Below are 23,958 nucleotides of genomic sequence, written 5' to 3'. Positions count from 1 at the left end.
TGCCAAGTCCTGGCTTTATATCAGCCAGCAGGTCAAAACTTGGTTTCAGACATACGACCTATATTTTCCCCTGCAGTCACAGTAATATATTGCATCAGGCCATAATCTGATAAAATAGCAGCATATAAATAAAGAGACCACAGTTATATTAAAGCAATCCATTATGTAGGCCTCTACAATGCTCAAGTTCATGTGATCCTGTATGAGCATAAATAAACTTTCAACCCACTTCTGTCTTTTCAAACATCAAGATGGTCACAGTCAGAATCCTTCACATCCATGGGAGAGGAATTTACCCCGTCTCATCTTTAGCACACTAAAGTCCCAGACACTTATTCCAGTGTCTGTCACCATGTCCACAATTGCACAATTTACAACCACAGGAATCAGGGCGAGACATGATGTTCTTATTACTATTATTACTGGGCAAATACAACAGCCCCCTCTGCCCTTTGATTGTTTCCTCTGTCCTCTCAAGGTACACATGAAGAGACACTCCCAGACTCTTTACATGTTTATTGTCCTTTCACTCTTCCTCAAACCATTTTTGCTGCTTCAGGGGTGGATTTTTTTCTGTGTGTATTTGTCTTTTTGTAGATGCTTGCTAGAAACAATATTGTGGTTTCCTACACAGTGTGAGGACCCCTTGTCTGCTCTTAATCACTTAAGCAGATGAAACCATGCCAAAGTGTTTTTAAACACACTGGCAATATGCACTTATGTAAAACATCTATATTATTTTATTAATGTTAATCATGTTTAGTTGTATTTCACACTGTATCGCAATATTTTATTTTGTCATGATATATGCCTATGCACCATTTAAAACTTGTTTTTGTTGTTGAGGAGTGTTAGCATAATAAAACAAAGGAGGCAAAGACTTAAAATTAATATTATTTTAATAATCAGAATAATTAGAAGAACATTTCACACACCTAGACAGGTGAGTAGGAGAGGGATGAGTGGATCAAAAGTTGCAAACAGATTCCTGCACACTGTCTAACTTGTATGATGGTCTAGCATGACACATCGCAAATAAGTCTGTTTGCAATAATCAGATTGAAGCACATTAAATTTACCTGCATCTTATCCTCAGTGTACACATGTGCATATCTATCTATAGACATATCTATAGCTAGACAGATTTGTACAAACAGCAAAAAGGCCAAACTGAAAAAAGCAAAAATGCAGGAAATGACTTCCATTCATAAGAGGTTGAACTTAGTGAAATCTGATTGCGTAAATGTCCAATAAATTATAATTTATAAGTACAGCAATGTGGTGAAATGAGCTCAACAAGAGAAAATGGGCTACCAAGAAAACAACGTGTAGGAGGAGGACAGATATATCTGGGCCACGTACAGTTTGGCCACCCAGCCGTGTGTCTACCCTGTGAGCACGCAGCTCACAGCCACATACAAACACAACCTCCGGTGAGAGCTGCTGCTGGTGTGCAGCAGAGGGAGAGGCGTGAATGACACATGCAGGCAATCTTTCCACCTCTCTGACCCCTAACAACACTCCCACACACACAATGTAAAACCAAATTATTGTTTTTCATCTGTGCAGTCGCCCTTGTTACATGCCTGGGGTGAAAGTATAAAACCTGTTTTAGCTTCTGGTGAATTGTGCGAAATTACTGTTTCATGTAAAACACAGGTTTTTCTCTTAGGTTTCCACACTAAATAGACCTGTTAATCAAACACATTGGGGAGCTTCTTCAAAGTTAATAACTTGCCAGTTATTGGCACCTTCTGGTGATGCGCCTGCTTTGTTAAATCGAGCCGTCACATGTCTTGTTTGTGAGAGTTGCTCCACTGTGTCTCTCACTATGAGTGGGCTAGGCTCTATCACTGCAGGCATTCAAATTATTTGCAAACCAATTTGTCTCACAGCTCAGGCTCTGACATAATGGTTCAAAGTAGCTGCTAATTGCTAGATTTCACTGTAAGTGACTCTGTATAATTTGATAAAGAATAGAAGTCCACATTACCGTTATAGAGGAGACAGAACTTGTGAGAGGCACCAAACTTACCATCACACTCATTGTTTATCATAAGATCCTCATAGGAGTAGCTGATGCTATAGCATTCAGCTGGTCTTCCTGGGGTCCAAAGTTTTATTTAAAACTGTGAAGCCCTTTACCGATACATTAAATATCAGATACAATTGTTATATTTACATTACAATATATTATTAAAAAAACAAACAAAAAAAAAACAAATTAAAAACAAAAACACCAGTACGTATCACACCTGTTATTACCATTATTTACTGTGCTGAAGCTCCACGGCAGGAGCCTGATGCCTTATGGGAGAACTTGTGCTCTTTATCCAGCCATGTGGGCTATTCCAGTCCCACATGAGAGTAATTTAGTGCAGATGCAGCTCCACAGCAGAATTCCCACAATGGTTTGCTCAGAAAGATTGCATCCCTTGTGCAGCACCTAAGAATGAGATCCCCAGGGTTAGGCTGTATTTATACATTATCTGTTATTTGTTATTTATATACAAACAGACAAACAAACAAACAAATGAGCAAATGACTAGGGGAAAAACAATACAATTCTACATAGTGAGTAGAATGTCTTGCTAATCCTTTATCTGACATTAACTAAATTACTACCAAATTAATATATAATGACCACTAATGTATAATTGAAGGAGCTGAGTTCTAAAAATGTGCCACTGATCTAATGATTACCTGCCAGTTTTAAAAACTTCACGTTTGGGTCCTAGTGTGTCTCTATTCATCGGCTGTAGCATGACATGGTTTATTTGGGATCTTTGCCATGAACAACAGTTAAGAACCCTTACTTCAGGGGTCAAAAGTTCAGGGATAAAAGGGATCAAGCAGGAGATTACTCTGATGTACGTAACACAGATGCCTTGAACACAAACAAAGAGCATTATGTTGCTCAGCTTTATTTTAGTCGCAGCGAGCATGTTTGTGTGAGAGCAGGAGCTTCTCCCCCATATCCACAGCACCTGTCTTTCATATCACTAAACAAAAGCATGTTTTTCTGGTTCACTTCGATTTGTTTTCTTTTTATACCCCACTGTCATAGGATTCCCCTTTTTTTGCCATTTGAATGAAAGATCTTTTTTTCATGCATCAATTCAGGGCAGTGTGTTTTTCAATCAGATTAGTACAGCACATTCTGTTCTGTTTCACTTCCTGATGACTGCGCAGGCTGTAACCCTGAATGAACTCTCCCTCGTGCTTTTGGTTACACTAAGACAGTCATTCAGACAGGCACAGGCTTTCAAACCCTACCCGTTACTGCCTCGCAGAATTTGGTAGGTCACACAGTATTTAGTAAACATGTTAGCTAGTTCTCAAGGAAAAATTTTATATTCAACATAAGACAGAATATAACACAGGATTAAGAAAAAAAGAAAGAAATAAGAACTTTCACCCCAACTACTGTACAACTATGCTGCATTGTCTTGAGTCAAGTGTTATTTTGGGTACTTCCTCACCACATCTATTTTCTCTCTTCTATTCTGAAAATCATAATCACTAAGATACCACGTATAAGAGAACAGAAAGTATTCTAACATGCGTATTTGTTTTGTTTCTGTTTTTTGGTTATATATTTTCAGCAGGCTCACTGCTCAAGTAAATAGTTGAACCCTTTAATTTACCTGCTTCTGTATACCCTGTAACTAGGATGGTAATTTCACCATAAGAGAAGTAAGGCAACATGGTGTTCCAGGAAAGATAACATAACACCTCAAGGCATGTGTCAATAGTGTAGAAATCTATTTATGGCAGGCATTTGATGACATTGAACATATGGAAGACATACCATTCCTGATTTAAAATGCAATTTTAATGGCTGCTGACTCCACCTTAAAGGGAAAAAAAAAAACTACCCTGATATAGAACTTGCATTATTTGCATATTCCTGAACAGTTGAAGATTTCTTTAAAAATGTTTTTTGCCTTTGATTGACACAAGAGAGAGACGGAGAAGACTGGCAGAGAGAGAGAGAGAGAGAGAGGGCCATGACAAATGAGAAAGGTCCAACCGGGACATTGCGGTTATATGATCATGCCTCTTGGCCAAGTAAGCCACCAGTACTCCCTGGTTCAACTAGGGATGAACACAAATAAATCTCTGCCAAAGCTACCACGAAGGGAGCCAAGACTGTCATGATGACTTTTTTTTTTTTTTTTTTTTTTTACAGCACTGCTTTTCTGTTTTCTAGTTTTCGGTGGGTGGAGGGGGTTGTGTGTGTCCACAAATGGTGATTGTGCTCTTAAATCATTATGTGTCCCATTTTTTGAAGTTTTGCTTGCAATACAAATTAAAATGGCTGAGTATGCTATCTATCTTCTATCTATACTGATGCCTTGGAAGATTACCAGCTGCTGCTGATGACATCCCCGTGGGTTTGCAGAATCAGGTGCTATGTCACTTTTATAATTAACAAGAACATCATGTTCCATCCCATAAGCGCTGGCTCTCTGCCAGCAATTTGGTGCAACAGCGTCCTCACCACCCCTGAGTGTGGAACTGATGAGACACCTGTAAAACTGAAAGTTACTAATGTCACACATCTAAATGTAAGCAACTTCTGTATAAGTCTGAACAGTGTGGGGCAGACAAGACTGATGGGTAAATGATCTTTCACTTGAATTGAATTTCTTGATTAAGTTAGTATGCAAGACCACTTCTGGCCTGTTTTTACATGAACTTCCTGACCACTAGCATGTATTAATACTCCGAGCTTCTGTCATATTTTTTAAAGTTAGCTTTTAATTTTAAAAGATGAACTTAAAACAATAACCATAAAATACACTGTTGTCGCATACTGGATTTGTACTATGATGTATTGTACTTTAATTAATATTCCTGTATCTCCAGTCTGCAGAGACAAAGTCATGAAAACATGGTGGAGGAATTTCTTCTTCTCTCACACATCCCTGATGTACACTCTGGTCTGACTATGTGTCAGCTTGTGTTAATCATTTATAGAGATTCAGAACATGTATTTTTATCTTTATGCATTGTCAGTTTCCCAATTTCTCTCTATGCCTGCATTTAGGAGTGTGCATCCTATTTACTGACAAAACTCTCATTACTTAAACATGATGCATCTTATATTAACAGCTTAAGTTCACATTTGTTAATTATGTATAATAAAAATACATCATAATCATACATATAAGACATGCACTGAATAAAATCAATCAAAACATCTTTTCCATTTTCAATAAGCATATGTTCCTTTTTGAAGTTGCAGGAAAGCTGGAGCCTATCCCAGTATGCATTGGGCAAAAGGTGGGGCAACATCCTGGACAGATCACCAGTTCATTACAGCACTAACACACAGATGGACAAACCCATTAACACCAGTGGGCAAATCAAAGTGTTCATTTCACCTGACCTGCATGTCTTTGGAGTGTGGTAGGAAACCCAAGCCAGCACAGATACAACAAGAAAATTCCACACTGAAATAACAAGGCCCAAGGTTGATTTTTGAACACACAACCTCCTCTCAGTGATGCAACGACGCTAAGTGCTGAGCCACCACACGCTCCGCAAACAAAACAGATTGCGCCAATATCTAACTGGAAACTGCATGTTTTGAGTCCAAAAGGGAAAGTTAAAGACCCCGCCGTCTGTCTTATGCCAGGAACTGGATTCAAACATTCAAGAGAAGTTTTAAAAAAACAGAGGGATTTTATTAAACCCATGGACAGAGTACAGCACTGTTACAGCTGAATCTGTATGCTCTTTTGTCTCACTGTTGTGTTACTAAGCCACATAAGATGCTTCCATTTGGATTTCAGTGAAGCTTGAAAAGAGTTTAGCAATAATTAAAGAAATCAAGAGGATTTGTTTGTAAGTTACAAAGTGATGGGGTTTTAATTTCAACCAAAAACCACATCAGGTAACTTCCCTGATTAGCACACCTTCAGCCAGAAAGAAGGAACTAATCATCTGCTGTAGTCTTTTTGGTTTTAAAACCCTGCATACACTCAGCCCTCCATGGTACAGAGATAAATAGCCTTGATATAAATCAGCTTTGCATTTTTATGAAAAATGTGATCAGCTCTGCCCACATGCACAAACCTACTATTGCACTTGGTTCATTTGCAAGTGCACCAATTTTCATGACATTTGGTCACCGCATTGATAAAAATCAAACTTTGTCACTTGACATCCTCTGTTGCAGGGATGTGCCCTAGAGGGCCAAGAGTCTGCAGGTTTTCATTCCAACCAAAACTAACAGCAGATAATTTCGCTGGGTCCTGGTGTGCCATTTATTATGTAGTGGTGAGGGCAGAGAAAACCACTCAGATGGAGTGTAGGGGACATCTATTCCACGTGTATCCCAATCAGGTGTGCAAACACTGGAAGAGGCTGTGTAACAGTCTAGTGTTCATGAATCTACGCCTACGCTTATGCAGCCATTATATATGCCATCAAATTCATTTTACAAGCACTGATGAGGGTGATAGGCCTTCATTAAGTTTTACAGTAGTATTCACCGTGTGATAGACATTAAATATTTTTTTCTTCCAATCATTGCTTGCCATGCTGCAGTACATGTGGTATTTTACTCTTTTGCCATTGCATCAAGTTGACACAACATGTCAGCTTGGAGTTGAAATAATGCTCATGTGCCACAAACCAGCACTGTGCCAGTCCTGTTTGGAGCGCACCTACTGATTATCTCACATTCAAGTACTGATCAGTGAAATCACCTGTAGTAGTTTTTGGTTGGAATGAGAACCTGCAGACTCTTGGCCCTCCATAGCACATCGTTCCCCATCCCTGCTTCAGTGCATTGGTGTCCAATCTTGTGCCATGGAGAGCCGAGAGTCTGCATGATTTTCCTTAAATGCAGCAAGAGATTTTACTTTTAAGTTGAAGTAACACATGAGAAAATAACTGCATAAGGCAAATTTGTTTGTGTGCTGAATGTTGGAGGTCCAGAAATCCGTCTGCTGGATTGTAGTCAGCTTCAGTCATTATTGGTTTTGCAGTGTGCAAACGTTCAGTTTTCATCTACATGATTTTGCAAGTCAAAGATCATCGAACTTGCATGCCAGGATGAAAATGTGAAAAAAGTAAAAGAGCAGAATGTATTTGCCTATACCACATGCAGAATGTAAGTGTATTACGGATGAATGTGCATTTTGCTCAAGTGCGACCTTTAGTTGCTCCCTCTCTGCTTGCAGGTGTACTAACCACTGAAACCACCAGTTTAGCTGAAAAAAAAGTGCACACTTTGCTCTTAATAGTATGTGACCGAACACCAGCGCTTGATTAGGTAAAGTGAAAATGGCTGTTTCAAACAAGGTTACTTATCCCGTACTATGCATTTGTACTACTTATGATGAAAGGACAAACTATGATGGAGTTATAGTCAATTTCCTAACTGAGGGTGAATATTTATTGGTTCATAGGTTAGTATCATGCTGCAGTGGTTCTTCGATCCTGGTCTTCAGGAGCCAGAGCCATGCTAGTTTTCTTTATAACCTTCTAATCACATACTATGAACATACTCCTGGGGTGCCAGGTGGATGCCATTAACCCCCTAGTGGGATAGAAAGCCAGCAATACTCTGGGTCCTGACAACCAAGATTGAAGACCAGTGTCTGAGGGTGCAGTCACACATGAGTGAAATGTGCATTCACCTCACTTCGATCCCATGTGGACAAGGAGCAAACTGTGGTTGAGGAGAGGGAGAGGGGTTAAGACATTTGCTTCTATTGGCAAAGACATTTTCATCCTCTTTTTGGCAAAGAGCTCAAGATAGGGCTAGGCAATATATCAACATTATATTGATATCATGATACGAGACAAAATATCATCTGGGATTTTGAATATTGTAATTTTGTGATATGGCAAAGTTATCTTTCCCTTCCTGATTTTAAAGGCTACATTACACTAAAAGCGTGCAAGTTTCCGTTATTAGACTGCTCTGGCTGTTCTATTATTTTCCATCTACCTACTTGGTCATCATATCCACATTACTGATGATTGGTCATTGTGTGTAAGCATCTGAGGAATACAATATCGGATGTCAGAGAGATAAAGATAATATATTTTGTCCATACTGCTCCGCTCTAGTTCAACTCTGGTAAACGTTGATAAAAGGAATCATAGTGTCAGCCTATGGCAAAGTACAGCATGTGGAGGAGTAAACAATGGCCTCCTGCTATAACCTTTCTGCCTGTCTGCCTCACCAACAAATATCCCAAAGTCTATCTCTGATCTTTACACACCATTTTCACCTGGCAAAACCACCAACAACAACTTGAGTGAACTACAAACCAGCAGACTGTGGTTCCCACAGCCAGTGTACATACAATGAACATTTACCAAAATTTGTATGTGGGTGTGCTGAATGCTGGAGGCCTGGGATGAGGCACACATGGAAATCAGCCTGCTGGGTTGTAGTCTGCTTGAATGGTTGTTGGTTTTGCTCTGTAAAAGTGTTTTCTAAAGATCAGAGAAGGATTTGGGCATTTTTGTGGTTGAGGAGAGGGAGAGGGGTTATAGTGGTCTGCAGGAGGATGTTGGGTTATGTAAGAGAGGCTGGGCAGACACGGCTAAAACTTTCCTCCAGAAACGTTAAGCCCTGGAAAACGAAGTGGGGTCAGCCTCAGCAACTTGTTTGACACTGGTCAATTCACAGGTCAAAATTCATCAAACTTGAACTATGCCAAGAGGAATATGCGAAATCACCTCGCTATTGGTGGACATAGATTTATTCGTCCTTCGCCTGTGAAGAATGGAAGTGACCTGGAAACTACTGTACATTTTACTGTACTCGTGTGGCCGCACCTTTATCCGTTTTGGATAGCCTGTTGGCCTTGGTAGGATATATTAATAGCCTAAAAATAAGATGGAATAATAAAGCAGTAGGAAACTATGCGTCTGAGTTTTTTTTCTGCCCTGTACTTCAACCTCAGTCCAAGTCCGGCTTTGCCTTACTGTTAGTCATTAAGAGCCTGCATGCTATTAAAAAAAAAAAATCCTATACAGTCCTATACAACACTGACTCAGTTTCTATCAGTGGCAGATTTCACGCTTTATTGACTCTTCACTGAAAACGTAACACCCCAACGCATTTCAAAAGTAATGTTATTACTCCCTAACCCTGAGAGCAGTAATTTCGTACACTGCCTTGGCTTACTCCTCCATCCTACTGCATAATCCTCAAATTGGTGTTTGCACCCTTCTCTTACCTTAGCTCCTCGGAGTCACTGGGTGTTGATGTCCACTGCTCTCGCCGTCCTTTTGCTTGTTAGGATCAGAGTAGATGGCCACTTGAAATGTTTCACCTCGCATAAGAGAGAGCGTCGATGTACTGTTGCCAGCTCCTTAGTGCATGAATGTGATGCAATTTTTCTTTTTAAAATAACCACATACAAATCTAACAGCCATCCACACTAGGTAAATAGAACAATAAAGGTATATTTCTCGTAAGATAACTAATGAAAGGCAATGCCTGAAATGTTATAGAAAGTAGTAATGGTACGTAAGTATAATAGTATGTAATAATAATAAGTGGTTGCACTACTCATTATTAACAGGGAAACTAATCAGATTATTGTAACGCGTTACCATCAGCCACCGCAGTATTGTAGAAGTTCATATGGTGTGTAGACTAAAAACAATGATTTTCAGTCAGGCTTCAAAACATGGCCAAGTATGAAGCATGTAAACGAAAATGGTCTTTTTTAAAAAAAATAAATAAATACATAAAATAAAAGCCTCTGCCTTAACTGTGTAATCTTACTTTCTTAATTCCCATTGGTGAATGTCGTGAATTCAGATTACAAGGAGTCAGATTTAAAGTCTATTCTTTGAAATGTTAAAAAAAAGGGTGGGGACGCCGATAGAGAAACTAGTCGTTAGAGCGCTCTGTACCGGGGAGAGTAGCTGTGCCTGGCGGCCAGTAACGTGTTAAAGCCCCGCAGACAGCGTGCGTCGGTGCTTGTGCAGCCTCCTGTAACAACACAGCAATGTTGATGAAGGGTTGTCAGCTGAGTGGAGGACAGCCTGCTGCGGTACAGGCTGTTCCCGGTGCAAAGCTGAGTGCGCGGCTCCGCCCGCCCGGCTCGGCACGGAACGGGTTACAGGTCAGGGTGTCTATTGGAACACAGTGTTCTCATCAGTAGCGGCAGCAGTACAGCTACAGTACAGCCGGAACATTGTGTTACTTTGTGGCTTCTTTCCAAGACCTGCCCTTAATTTTACCCTAAACGCCCTCCCACAATTCCTCTCTCTCTCTCTCTCTCTCTCTCTCTCTCTCTCTCTCTCTCTCTCTCTCTCTCTCTCTCCCCCCTCCTTCTCCCCCCTCCACTGTATGTCATTTCAATTCTTCACTCCATATGGCTAGTACTCCAGCATGTTGATCGTCACCAGAGTCGGCTGTATAGGAATAACAAAAAACACGCACAACATCTATGGATAGAACATTTAGTACCCTGTGTGTAAGAGGGGCGGACTTGAATTAAAGAGGAATAGAGGGGGCTACAACGCAAAACCCATACGATACCGACTGAAATTTCACCAGAGCACAGGAGCCGGGGAAGAATTAAAGGAGGGAACACAAGGAATTGTAAGTTCATTTTTTTCTCTCTTTTTTACTCTCTATTTAATTAGGAGTTTAAGGTTACCGGGTTCTCGTGTTTTATGCTCAACAGACCTTACACACTGACTGAATTAAAAGGCTCAGTGCAGAGGGATAGGATGGGTACTGTGCTGAATTTCCCACACATTGGGGCATATGGTATATTGGGGCAGATTATAAATAGGTGTAACCCACTGTTTTATTTCAATAAAAGGTTGGTCAGACTCCCAGTGTGTGTGTGTATGTGTTTCTGTGTGTGTTTGTATGTATGTGTGTGTTTCTGTGTGTGTGAGTGTGTGTGTGGTGTACTGATTCCCACTGAGGAGTGATTTCCTAGAACATCACTTCATCATTATGACACCCAGAACACCTGAAAGCATAGGTGTAGCATCAGAAGTTAGTTGAACAGTTTCTCATGTCCTGATACAAGATTGTGGTTGGACATTTCCTGTGGCTACATCCCATAATGGTAGGTTACAGTCTAGACCCTAAAACTATATGGGCTTTTTTTTTTTTTTTTTTTTTTTTTTTTTTGCACATGTATTTAGATTGGCATGAGAGAGTGGGAGACTCAACGCTGTCACTGAAATGGGTTGAAGCAAAGTCTTGGAGATGAATCAGAGAGCCTGAGGGGGGTATTTGTTAATATTTATATGTCTATATACTTTTGGCATGATAAAATGGAAAGACAGCTCAGAGAGGGGTCGTTGGCCACCATTGATTTGCTATATCTCTGAAAATACATTCAAACGCAAGCAAACTGTACTTTACCCTCATTGTCAATACATGATTTTTCATGTCAATTTCACATTCAGATTAATTCTAATAAAATATTTAAAGGAGCTATCTTTGTTAGTGTATCACATAAGTTTTTTTAAAGGCTGTCTATGAATGCAAATCAGATCAGTTATAAGCTCGTGTGGCATCATTGTTAAAGCCATGCTGAAGTCTGTCTGCCAGTTTCTTTTTCCAGGTTACTGGGTCTTTGTCCAGAGCAGACCCAGTCAGGTTAACCACATAAAAGCCTTTGTATTTCAGACAGTGCTTCACTGTCCACAACACTGTGCCAGCTTATCAGTCTGTGTCTTAGACCATGTGCCCCCGTGCTCACATGTGGATCAGCAGTGAAGCAAGAGTACAGGCACAGTCTGCATCTGTGGATGTGATCTTTGCTTCTTTGTGTTCTGTTCCCGCACTCCTCCGCAGGGGCTCCGAGTTAGCTGTTCCACCTTGTCTGCACTGATGCCATTGTGGATTGCAGTATTTCATCACAATGCTATTCCATTTACATCACACACACATGTGATTTATTTGTAAGGCAAATTTGAGGGTTTATTTGAATGGTGATAAATTGTGGGGTTATTACCATCCAAAAGTGATGCTGTGTTGTAACTGAGGGGGCACCAGATTGGTAAACACCATCAGACTTGGCCAGCAGGGAACTCTGAATAGAAGGAACATGGTGTTCACAAACACACACACACCATCTCACTCTGTCTTACATACATATGCACACAAGCACACACACACACACACACACACACACACACACACAAGATACATTTGATAAAGAGTTAGTTCTTAAATGAAATCCATGTAATATAAAAGACACAATTAAAGGTGCGGCTAAAAGGTGAAGACAGACGTTTTGAGCTGGACTTAAAGCTGAATACGTACGCAAGTGAAAGATAAAAACAGAATAAAGTGAGTAAATATTAGTAAGACAAGCTTTGATAGGTCTTACATGCGCAGTGAGGCACACATTTGGTGGTATTTTCCCAACATATTGCACATGCTCAGAAAATGAACACCAGTAAACCTGTTACTTTAATTATACTGAATACCATGAGCTTATTGCAAAACATTTTAGCGTACGTGCAGTTGCTCACTGTTATGTCTCCAGGCCCTTCTGATGCTCATACGCAGGGTGTATTTAGTCTGGAGGAATATCAGAATATTAATTCATGATCATCAGCAACAGTGAAGGATATCAGAAGCCTGAGAAGTGAACTGACTGAAAATCTTGAAAATCTATGTGTGGAATGTAAACTACTATTCCTCTTTCCTCCCTCAGTAACTACTGCCCTTGAGCACAGCTTAAAGTCTCCAGCCGTTACTGTGAAAATGTTGATCAGCAAGACTGTCGACTGGGCAGCACACAAGTGAAAGTGTGTGTTTGTGTGTGTGTAACCTCTCCCTTTCTTGACAGTACTCCTCAAGCTCATGGCCATACTCACTATGACAGATTAAATAAGCTGTTTTATCACATGCTTCAATAGATTAGAAAAACTGTCTGTCTGTCTGTCTGGCTGTATATCCATTTTAACATTGTTACAGTATGACTCTATGTTACATAATATTCACCTAGGGTGTGATAATATTCACGAGGCAGATTTTAACCTGTGACATCACATATAAAGCCTGAGGTCATTTCACAAAGTATTTCTGCTCACCCACGTTTTACACACACATACAAAACAGCCTTTGCCTCACCCTTCTCAGTGTATACTGTGCAGATTAAAAAAAAGAGAAAGAAAAAACACATTTAGAATCGGAAAAAAACCCAAAGTATTGCAAAATTAAAACCTATTGGTTGTAATATATACTTTTTAATTACAGTATCTCTGTTTCCCTAATAACATTTGTTATGATGGTCAAATACTCATAATTGGCTTGAGACTTTTATGCTATGGAAACATTACTTTACAACACTAGCCAATAGCATTTATCATAGCATCAACCAAGCAATTTATCTCCTTAACAGATGTGTGCTAGTGCCATTCTAGCAAGTGTTACTGCATTACTTTTGGATAGCAGTCAATAAATATGCCCTGACAGCACATTAACATAGCTAACTAGCTTTTTATTGTCTCCAGAATAATGCCAATAATATTCTCCCAGGCAAATTGTGAGTGTCTGCAGTCACTGTATTGACATGACAGACAAGATCCATCCATGTTGGGCAAAGCAGAGCGGGTGCATTAACTGTCACATGATGACGAAAATAACATTAAACTACTCTAGCACCAAATCTGACACCATCATCAAAACTTGAATTGCTAGTTCACAGCATTTTGCCATATATGGAATTTTGAGAAAGAGGCCGGAAAAAGCCATTTTTAATTAACAGCAACGCTCACACACGGATATTGATTTTTTTTAGATTGATTTAGAGCAGTTATTATTCAGCTATCACTGCTTTGAAGTCAGGAGTTTCGGATGGATATTTGATGAAACAAATGTAACCTTCCAAGCCAATCAAAATTTAGTGTCCAAGCCTGCCATTGCATGAATGCAAATTTCTCTCCCTTGGGGTGGTGGATAAAAGAGAATATTGGTTCAGTAGAGTATTGAATAATGTATTAAATTACCCTTTAAAGTCTGATAACTTTGTTTTAGTCCATGCGGAATTTTGTTTTGACTTGCTATAATTTATCACTCCAATAGCACAGTCAGCTTTTACCAAAATTTAATTACAATTCATGGGATATTATTACACCTTTACATTGTGACAGTGTTTTCTGCTGTGATGCTTTATATGTATGTATGTCTGTCTGCCTGTCTGTCTGTCTGTTTGTTTAAACAAGTGTTTACTTTTTCATGCCATATGTTATGACTCTGATACAGAAAACATATCTGTGGTTCACATTTGACACCCTTTTCATGCTGTTTGTGTCTTATTTGATAATATTTTGTCAGAAAGACAGAGAGTGAAGGATGGGGGGGGGTTGTGGTATGGTATGATAAAATTCAAGAGCCAGATCCTAACTGTGTAGTTATCCCACAGCATCTTTTTGTCCAGCAACACAGTGCATATGTAAGTACAGTCACGCCCACTGCTGACTGTATATCTGGACATGCACACTGATGCTTTAATTAGTGGTGCAACTACATCAACCATGTGATATATAGCTATACATACATGATATGTAAAACAAATAGAGTGCTGGAAGGATGTTATTTCACCATGTTAAAATAATGTTTAACACACTGATTACATTACAGAATAAAAGCTTAGGACGGCCCTGAGGCTGAGATGCCTAAATGAAGTCAGTGTCTGTAAAATATCTGGATAATATCTGATACTGTTGCAGTCCTTGTTGTCAAAGAGCATAAAGGTCCATCCATATTGCAGCTGTCTTACATGTGCCATTTTGAGTGCAGCAATGAATGAAGCAAGCGATGTGGCGCTTTCTCTGCCAATAATTTGGAATTACACAATTGGTTTGTCGGTTGTGGATGCAAAATGGAGTGGAACAGTTTCATGATATTGAGTTGACATTGCAAAGAAAAGTAATCTCCCCCATAGAACTGGGCTTGCTGCTCAACTGGCTTTTGCAACAGTGTGAGTCCATCTCTAACATTGTGTACTAATGGGCAGAGAAAGTCACATGTGCTGACAGGATTTATAGAAATCACTGGTACAATGATTCTGGTCTGATATTGCTAGGAGAGACTGTGATTTTACTTCATGCTCCATAATCTATCAAGAGCGTTTTTCAGAGCTACACAACTGTTGTCAGCCCTCACAGCAAACTATGACTTTGACAGGCACTTATTGTGTGTGATGTGTGTTGTCTTATTGTCTGATGCATTTGTACTGCACTTAGTGACTGCACTGGAATGCAGTGACCACTAACACTGGACAATAAACTACAATAATCACTAACACAGGGTAATTTAATTTCATTAACCACTTTACAGGACACTGTCATGACATTCTTACTGAAACATGCAACTGTTTTACTACCGCCAGGATGATTATTTCTGATTTGCGTGTCTGTTGATGTGTGACTTGGTTTGATTTATTACCCTTACTCTATAGTGTGTTGCTATTTCTCTCTTTCTCTCTCTTTCTCAGTTTTTTTCCCCTTTCCTTTCCGGTGTGCTCCCCTCTCTGCTTTTGTTCGATTCACTGCCCGTTCTTAATGGTAACACTGTTTGTTGTTTGTCTTGTCTGTCTCTTACATCCCGTAATTCTGAAAGTTTTTATTTTATCCCCTTTGGTTCCCCCCAAGAGGCTGATCTCGTGCCAGGCTAGTAAATAAGAATTTGCTCATAGGTGGCCTGGTAAAATAAAAGTAAATAAATTACCACCCCCACCCCCTTAGACATTCCAAGCAATGAGTACAGCTCCACAGCTCGGTTTTGCATCTGCTTGTCGCCAGTTTCTATCAGGCCTGTGAGTTTTGTGTGTGTGTGTGTGTAAACCTCCATAAAACCACTATCTATCCATCCATTTTCAAGTTCTGCAAAAATGTTGAGACAAAGCCAACATGTTTAGGGAAATCTTACTAAAGCAGTGCAAGGAAACCAGAGTATGTTGCAAAGTGAAAAGCAGACCTACATCTCTACATTTTGGGTGAGATATGAAGATAAGTAACATGCTGATCTGTGTTTCCATTTGTTTCTAGTCATAGTGTGTGATGCCCAGACGCAGAAATGACCACCGATAAGGACCTGTCCATGGATGGCCAGTCGGCTATGGCCATGTTTGCTGCCAAGGGCATAGACGTGACGCCCAACAAAGACCAAGGAGTTGTCAAGGTATTTGCTGTCGTAGCTTCTAAATTTCAATATTCTACACTGTAATGTGGGTGTTTTCATGCACATGCAGGACTCATACTCCTACTGCACTTTTCTTTTGTCTTGCATTAAGATTAAATACGCTTGCATACACATTTCTCCTGTTTTGTCTGTTCTGCCTGCATCTTCCCATTCCCGTTTACTCTGTCAGATAAGGGAGGGTTATCAGTTGAACTGGTAGATCATCTCTCTCTCTCTCTCTCTCTCTCTCTCTCTCTCTGTCTCTCTCTGCAGGTTGTGAAGCGGCAGGGGGTTGATGGAGAGCGCCCTATGATGGGGGACAGAGTGACTGTCCACTACACTGGAAAACTGTTGAACGGGAAGAAGTTTGACTCCAGTCTTGATCGCAAGGAGCCTTTTTCCTTTAATCTGGGCAAGGGTAGGTGTCTGACTTTTTGTACAGTACATCACGTGCTGCTGTCACTCAGCAATGCCTTTATTACACCTGGTTCATACAGTTGTCACATTCTTATCTTTCATTATATTACATAATCTCTGAACTAGTCTTTTATGACCCAACAACCTGTGATCTTCCCGGTTGTTTTTTTTTTTTTTTTTTTAAATTGATATTCTCCCATTCACAGGACAAGTCATCAAGGCCTGGGACATCAGCGTGTTGTCTATGCAGAAGGGAGAGGTGTGCACGCTACTATGTAAGCCAGAATATGCGTATGGATCTGCTGGGAACCCTGGCAAAATTCCTCCTAACTCATCGCTACTGTTTGAGGTGGGTTTGTCATGACACTGCTGCTATTTGTTTATTAATGCATGATTATTACATGCATGATCTGCCGTGGTTCTGCATCACAAACAGCTGCATGTGCCTATCTCTTTAGATGGAGCTGCTCAGCTTTGAAGGAGAGGTGCTTACAGATGATGGTGGCATCATAAGAAGAATCAAAGTCAAAGGGGATGGTTACACTAATCCTAATGATGGCGCAACTGTTGATGGTAAAGGCCTTTTTGAATATTATTTATATTGCACAAAAAAGCTCTGTAGAATCAGTTTGTTATTATATCAGTGATTTGCATTAGCAATTAGTATAACACAGCTACACTTCCCCAAATGTGAATGTTTCACTCACAGTCCACCTGGAGGGAAGCTGTGGGGGGCGGCTGTTTGACTCGAGGGATGTCCGCTTTACTGTCGGTGAGGCAGAGGACAAAGGAGTTCCTCTTGGAGTTGACCGAGCCATGGAAAAGATGCAGAAAGGAGAGTGCTGTATACTTCACTTAAAACCCAAGTAAGTTACCCACATATTTAAAATTTGATTCCTGTGTAATCCAACCAAAGTGTCATACAAAACAACAAAACACAATTAATAATACTTAGGCTTGTAGCTGGGGCTTAACTAATACAAAACTTTAGAATTGTGCTCTCTGCATTTGTATGAGGAAATGTAATGTAAGAGGAAATAAATGCATGAATGACCCCCTGTAAGTCAGCTGAGGATAGCTGTGACTTAGTTTTATAAATAGTTTTCAGCTGCAGAAAGCCTGATTGCCCTTCTACCTTCCTGTGTCAAAAGTTAATGAGGAGAGCAAACAAAGAGCTCTCCAAGGTTCTTAACTCTGCGTTTGACGTTGCGGTGGATTATATCTACTTATCTATCTACTTATCTATCTATCTATCTATCTATCTATCTATCTATCTATCTATCTATCTATCTATCTATCTGTCTATAATTTCCCCTCAATGTGCAATGACTGTTTCCACCTGTTTTTTCTTATTATTTCTTATTTTTCTTCAGCAAAAGAGTGTAGTGCAATAATGCCATAATTTGATTAGGTAAACTTTAAACTATGGAAATCATGACTTTTATGGGCTATTTGTCATGAGCTGTGCAGCCTGTGTTTTTGAAAACTCTGGGCTGTTTTGGTTGCCCTTACTGTGGAATAAAAGGTGTGCACGTAAAGTCACAGTTGGTGTGCACCTCGGTTTCTTAATTTGTATAAATGGATTGCACAGAGATAAAAATCTTTAATTTGCTGCTTGTTTTTTCTTTGTGATATCTCTGCAAAAATTAATTGAAAAATGAATTTCAGCAGGCTCATGCTCACACTTCATTTTTGCAGGTATGGCTTTGGAAGAGAGGGTAAACCAGAGTACAAGGTTGGACCAAACAAAGACCTTGTATATGAAGTTACCCTTAAAGACTTTCAGAGGGTGAGCTCTACTCTTAACATGGCTAAAAAAAACAAACAACAAGCAATCAGTAGGTTTACTCCCAAAATTAGAAGGGTCATGTGGCTCCTATATTGAACTCATTTTCCATGTAAGATAATAAAATTTAAGCACAGAACACACTTGGCTTTTAAATAACTTTGAGGTCAGTTTAAGCTGAATAAAAAAAAAATCACATTGTACTGATATCTTTGCGACACTGACTGATATGTTTCCTCAAGGCCAAAGAATCCTGGGAAATGGACTTGAATGAGAAGCTGGAGTTGGCATCTGGAGTTAAGCATAAAGGGAATCAATACTTCAAGGTACATTTGGCATGCTGGTCTTTGAGCTTAACAATAAAATGATAAAAAAAGAAAGAAAAATAAACTGAATTTATCACTGACATGTTAGTGACATGCAGTGTCCTGAGGTTTTTTTTTTTTTTTTTTAAAGCGCTATTGTTTTCCTTTATCAGGCAGGGAGGTTCCACCAGGCAATCATCCAGTACCAGCGCATCGTTTCCTGGCTAGAAATGGAGTGTGGTGTTGGGATGGAGCAGCAGAAGAGGATACAGGATTTTCTTTTGATATCCCAGCTCAATCTGGCGTTGTGTTTCCTGCGACTGAAGGAGTTTTCTCACGTAGTAGAGAACTGCAACAAAGTAAGCTGCTCAGATCTGCTACTTGTGATGACATTTTCCATTTATTTAAAAATACTCAAATTGGAAATCCCTACATGTTACCACATCCTTACATGTTACCTCATGTAGGGATTTCCAATTTGATAGGTTTGTGTTTTGAAAAACATCGTTTGTACTCTGATACGTGACTGAGACCTTTAACTCTCATGCCAAATAATATACTGAGATAAATAATATAACAAATAATACAACTATAAATAATTTAATAATATAATAATGGAAATAATATAAATAACACTATTGATATAACAATCTATATTTCTAATAATATAACAAATAATATAAATCTCATGCCAAATAATAAATAATGTTCAGGATCATCTGGTTGAGCGGATTACTCTGATAACTGTACTGATACTGGGATTACTCTAATTACCAATTACTCTGTGTGTGTGTGTGTGTGTGTGTGTGTGTGTGTGTGTGTGTGTGTGTGTGTGTGTGTATTAGGTGATTGAGCTAGATGGGAAGAATGAGAAGGCTTTGTATCGTCGTGGGGAAGCCCGTCTCCTTCGTAATGAGTTCAGCCTGGCCATGGCAGACTTTCAGCAAGTTCTGCAAGTCAACTCCTCAAACCGAGCCGCTCGTGCTCAGATCTCCATCTGCCAGCGCAAAATCAGGGAACACCATGAACAAGACAAGAAGATCTATGCCAACATGTTCCAGAAGTTTGCAGAATACGATGCCAAGGTCTGTAGAGTGTTTGGACACCCTACTGCACGTGGATGCTCTGTGAACAGGACGTAGTTAATTATTTGTAATTGGTGTGCTAATGATCAAGCCCTTTTCTGGATCACTGTGGAAATTGTTGAACTAAGGCAGAGCCATCTCACCATTAGCTCCACACAGTCTTACATATTTTTTTTATATTCATGACAGAGCCTCCTTATTCAAATTAATAATTGTAGGGTTGATTTATTTTTCTTAATACGTTGCAAACATGTCTCCATTTTCATAGGAATTAGTCGTGTTATGGAAGTTAATGCATTTTCTATGGTAGCATAGTGACATCTAGTGTCCATTTATCTCCTCCTGCATTTTCTCTCCTACTGGTGGTCAGTTTACCTGCTGGTGTGTTACTCTGGCCAAATAGAAGAAAACATGACAAGAGCACATCAATTACAATGTACAATGTAAATAATTTAATTTGTTAATATAAATGACACAGAATCACATTTTTAAAGAATTTTCAAATGATCTAAAGGGACAAATTCTCATGAAAAGCATATTTTCATTGGATGTGTAGACCATAGTTTTCATCGTGTAATATACACATATATTTTTTTTTTCAGTTAGCCTTTATTTTACCAGGTTAGTGTCTTGAGATTGAGATTTCCTTTTCGAGATAGTACTGGACAGGAATTGCAATACATGTAGTAATCAAAAAGTAAAAATCAGAGAAATATGGCAGTAATTAAAAACAAAACAAAACAAAAAAATGAATAAAATAACAACAGCGCAATTTTACTATGCAAATGACACTAACTATTACATAAATCAAGACGCTCTTATTACTTGAAAGTTAATCTTGAGGTCATTTACATGTGAAGCGCAGATTAGACACGTGCAGTAAGAGTGTAAACTGTATTTTGGGGTTTAATCAAAAAAGATGAAAGATAGTTCAAAAGCTGCTAAAGAATACCCTTGTAAATAAAGGATGGCCAGCACACTTTTTCATAAAGGAGACCATGATGTGGGTAAGTAGGACATAATAAACCTCAAGGCTGCATGATGAGCAGAGTCCAGCATGTGGAGGGAGGTGGCAGGTGTATTCATGTACTGTGCGTCTTGTAGTCTAAAACCAGTGGAAAGGTGGCCGCTACTAACCTTTTACTGGTTTCAAATGAAAAGCAAGATCTGTTTCTAAAATAACTGTAATAAACTGTATTCTTACTGTCTTAGTGAGATTTTCCATGTGACTATCAACAAATAGGAAGCCAAAGCACTTTAGTTTTACTGGAGCTGTGGTTATTAATGAAAGGCGATGATGGCGTCATCTCTGCTGCACCTCAAACTCTTCATCTCTGCTGCACAGGTTGGGAAGATGAAGAGGAGGCGGGATGAGAGCGTGAAGAGCGATGAGAACAGTGGAGTGGGCATTAAACGACGACGGAGGAGTCAGGACTGTGCTTCGTAACAATGGCCTCTGACAAGGAGAAAGGAAGGCAGGCCTCCCTTTGCTTCCAGTATCGAGTCCAGGGGCAGAGGCAGGAACAGAGTCGGACAAAACCCTCTAATCCAAACCTCATCATCCCAAAACCCCATGTCACCATTCCTGCATTTGAAGTGGAGTGTGAGTAGGGACGTTTGCAAGCCAAACAGCACTTGTCCTGTCACATCGACTGCGCAACTGCCAAGATGTACCTCCAAATGGGGTCAGTACCGCACAGTCACTGATAGGATAAGCTGTGATAGATTGGTGGCCACCTTTTTGATTGCTGAGTTTCGCTTTGCATTGACTTCAAAATTATAGAGGAACTCAATTGCCGTTGTCATTAGGCCATTGTTTAGAGTTGAGACTTGTCCACACAGTGTATATTTGATTCCAAAACTGCACATGTTGGTATTCATACCTCTGACTTTATTTGGTATTAAGCCTTATTTGGCAGCTGCATGCATGGATCACAAGCTGTTTGGGATTCAGACTTGAAACTTTTTTGATGTGCAATATGTGCTCTGGATAAAAGGTGGAATAAGTCAAGAGAACCTAGTAGTGTTTTGAAAAAAATAAAAAAAATAAATAAAATAAATAAAACAAACAAACAAACTAACTAACAAACAAACAAACAAACAAAAAACAAAACAAAACAAACAAACAAACAAACAAAAAAACAATCAGCACAGCTTTTCTGTGCTGACATCAGAAAAAAGAAAGTTGCCCATAATCTGTATGGATTAAAAACAGGCCATGGTTCCTGAAAATCAGAATTAAGTTTATTACAAAATCTTTATGAATCACTGATACAAAACCTAGATTGTCCATCAGCAGGAGAGATAGTAGAATCAGAAAAAAGCACAAACTAGAGGTACTATGATATACCAAAAAGCATATAAATGTTATCCTGGCTGCTATTACCCTTTTAACAAAACTATAAGAAAATGTTGTACTTGATTACCCAAATGACCTAATCAAAATGACACAATGAAAATGTCAGCTTTTATTTTACTAGTATGTTGTAGTTTAGTTTATTAGAATCCCCATTAGTGACTACCTATTATCTACTCTAACCAGTACTTTTTTTAAACTCTGTAACCTAACAATAGAGGATAAATTGTCATGGAGTGTAGTTAGTAGTAGTAATTTCAGAAACACATTTATCTTTTCTTTTTTTTTTTTTTTTAAGGGTGAGCTGTCTCTTAAGACAAATTAGACCGGCGGCCATACATTAAAATGATTTATCCATGAACACATGCATGATGGTTCAACCTATTCTCCAGATGCAGTTAAGTCAGTACCTTTCTTATATATTGTATCCATAAAACAGATCAGGCAATACAAATCCTCTCCTCTATGAGAAGCCAGTCTGCTATCATTAGCTTGGCAACTGCAAATAAGATCTCTCTGCTCCTGACTTATGGTTGATTTTGGTGATTTAGGAAATGAGGCTTATTTTTCTGTTGCACTCAAACAATGTTGCTCCGCATTTGCTACATGCATAAAATCCAATGTAAATATCATTACAGACATCTTAGTTCTTGAAACTAAAATCAGAAAATGTATAGTCTCGGTGCCACCTAAGTAGACCATTTGACCATCACCCTGATTCCACCTTTGTATACGAGGGGGCAGATGTTGTAGTGCAGACTCCCAGTTGGAGAGGGCAGCCAACCAGTAGAAACTACAACAAAGCTTTAAGTATGAATTGCTAAAAACAACAACAACAACAAAAAAAAACACAGTTCTCTCTGAATCGATCCCAAATCTTTGTACTTTCCTCTACATTTTTTGAAAATTCTGGTAATGTGATCAACTAGACCATTTTACAGTTGTGTAGTTCTGTTTGCACTGGTCCAGCAAAAGGTGTCTCTGTAGTCCACTGCTTTTATTTTCTTATGTATGAGTGTTAGATTGTGGACAATAATGCACTTTGGCTAAGATTGTATAACCACCACTGTTGTCTTTTCCTGAAAAGCCTGGATCAAATCTTGGCTATAAATTGTAAATGTTTGTTAAACATTGGCTGGTTCAGAATGAAAAACTTTAGCTGTCTCAAATATTTGATGTAAAAGGCATGTGCATCCAAGAAGAAACATCAACAATGTGCATATGTGTGTGTGTTTGTGTGCTAACATTTTTGTCAAGGAATATGCAGTGCTCTTTGTTAGTAAGATTTTTGAATGGATTATTGGTAAATGTTTTCAATTAAGTGCTGCTGGTTATAAACATTGAACCATTTTGTATAGTATGAAGTACTCTTTTCTAGTTATTATGAGGGTAAATTGTGGTGAAAAAAGAAGGAAAAAAGGCACATTTGACTTGCTGGCTGCAATTAATTTACATATGTAAATGTGGGAAGAATCCACCCTTTACGACCCACATTACCAACATCTTTGTAAAAAAAAAAAAAAAAAAAAAAATTGTGAAAGCTTTAGTTATTTATTTATTTATCTATTTTTATTATTGGTGCATTTCAGCTCATTTTATTGTTCTGATGAACCTGCTGACACCACAGACTGACTGACAGTTAGCCATTGTTTTTTCTTCAACTTAATCTTACACCAGTGCTAGGATATTTAACCACCTCACATACCTGCACTAAACCTAAAATTGGTTTTGCAACAGTCTGTTGCATGTATGAATGAAAGCTGTGTGTTCTTGCTATTTAATGCATGAAAAAAGAGCTGACAAGTCAATGGGATGCACTTTTCTAACAGCAAAACAGCTCATTCAGTGGTTTAAATGAA

At 39.1% G+C, this 23,958-nt stretch overlaps 1 protein-coding gene across 1 annotated transcript; it reads left to right on the top strand.

The window, feature by feature from the left end:
• The first annotated feature begins 10,333 nt into the window (after positions 1–10,333).
• Positions 10,334–23,631, top strand: fkbp5 (FKBP prolyl isomerase 5). The gene is made up of 11 exons (XM_030050816.1): positions 10,334–10,591; positions 16,018–16,150; positions 16,424–16,568; positions 16,774–16,916; positions 17,026–17,140; positions 17,277–17,433; positions 18,266–18,356; positions 18,596–18,679; positions 18,832–19,017; positions 19,504–19,743; positions 21,089–23,631. Exons 2-11 carry the CDS (start codon positions 16,046–16,048, stop codon positions 21,188–21,190), a joined length of 1,368 nt encoding a protein of 455 aa, XP_029906676.1. The 5' UTR covers positions 10,334–10,591; positions 16,018–16,045; the 3' UTR covers positions 21,191–23,631.
• Positions 23,632–23,958: the final 327 nt, after the last annotated feature.

This window comes from Myripristis murdjan, chromosome 5 (assembly GCF_902150065.1).
Source record: "Myripristis murdjan chromosome 5, fMyrMur1.1, whole genome shotgun sequence".
In the NCBI taxonomy this organism is placed as follows: Eukaryota; Metazoa; Chordata; class Actinopteri; order Holocentriformes; family Holocentridae; genus Myripristis; species Myripristis murdjan.
The sequence above is the reverse complement of the archived record's forward strand: the minus strand, read 5'-3'. Positions and strand labels throughout refer to the sequence as shown.

Excerpts from the sequence above, each read along its gene's own strand:
- fkbp5 (XM_030050816.1), top strand. The coding sequence starts at position 16,046 with ATGACCACCGATAAGGACCTGTCCATGGATGGCCAGTCGGCTATGGCC. Across the intron at positions 16,569-16,773 it reads TTCCTTTAATCTGGGCAAGG|GACAAGTCATCAAGGCCTGG; the intron begins GTAGGTGTCTGA and ends TCCCATTCACAG. Across the intron at positions 18,680-18,831 it reads AAGGGAATCAATACTTCAAG|GCAGGGAGGTTCCACCAGGC; the intron begins GTACATTTGGCA and ends TTCCTTTATCAG.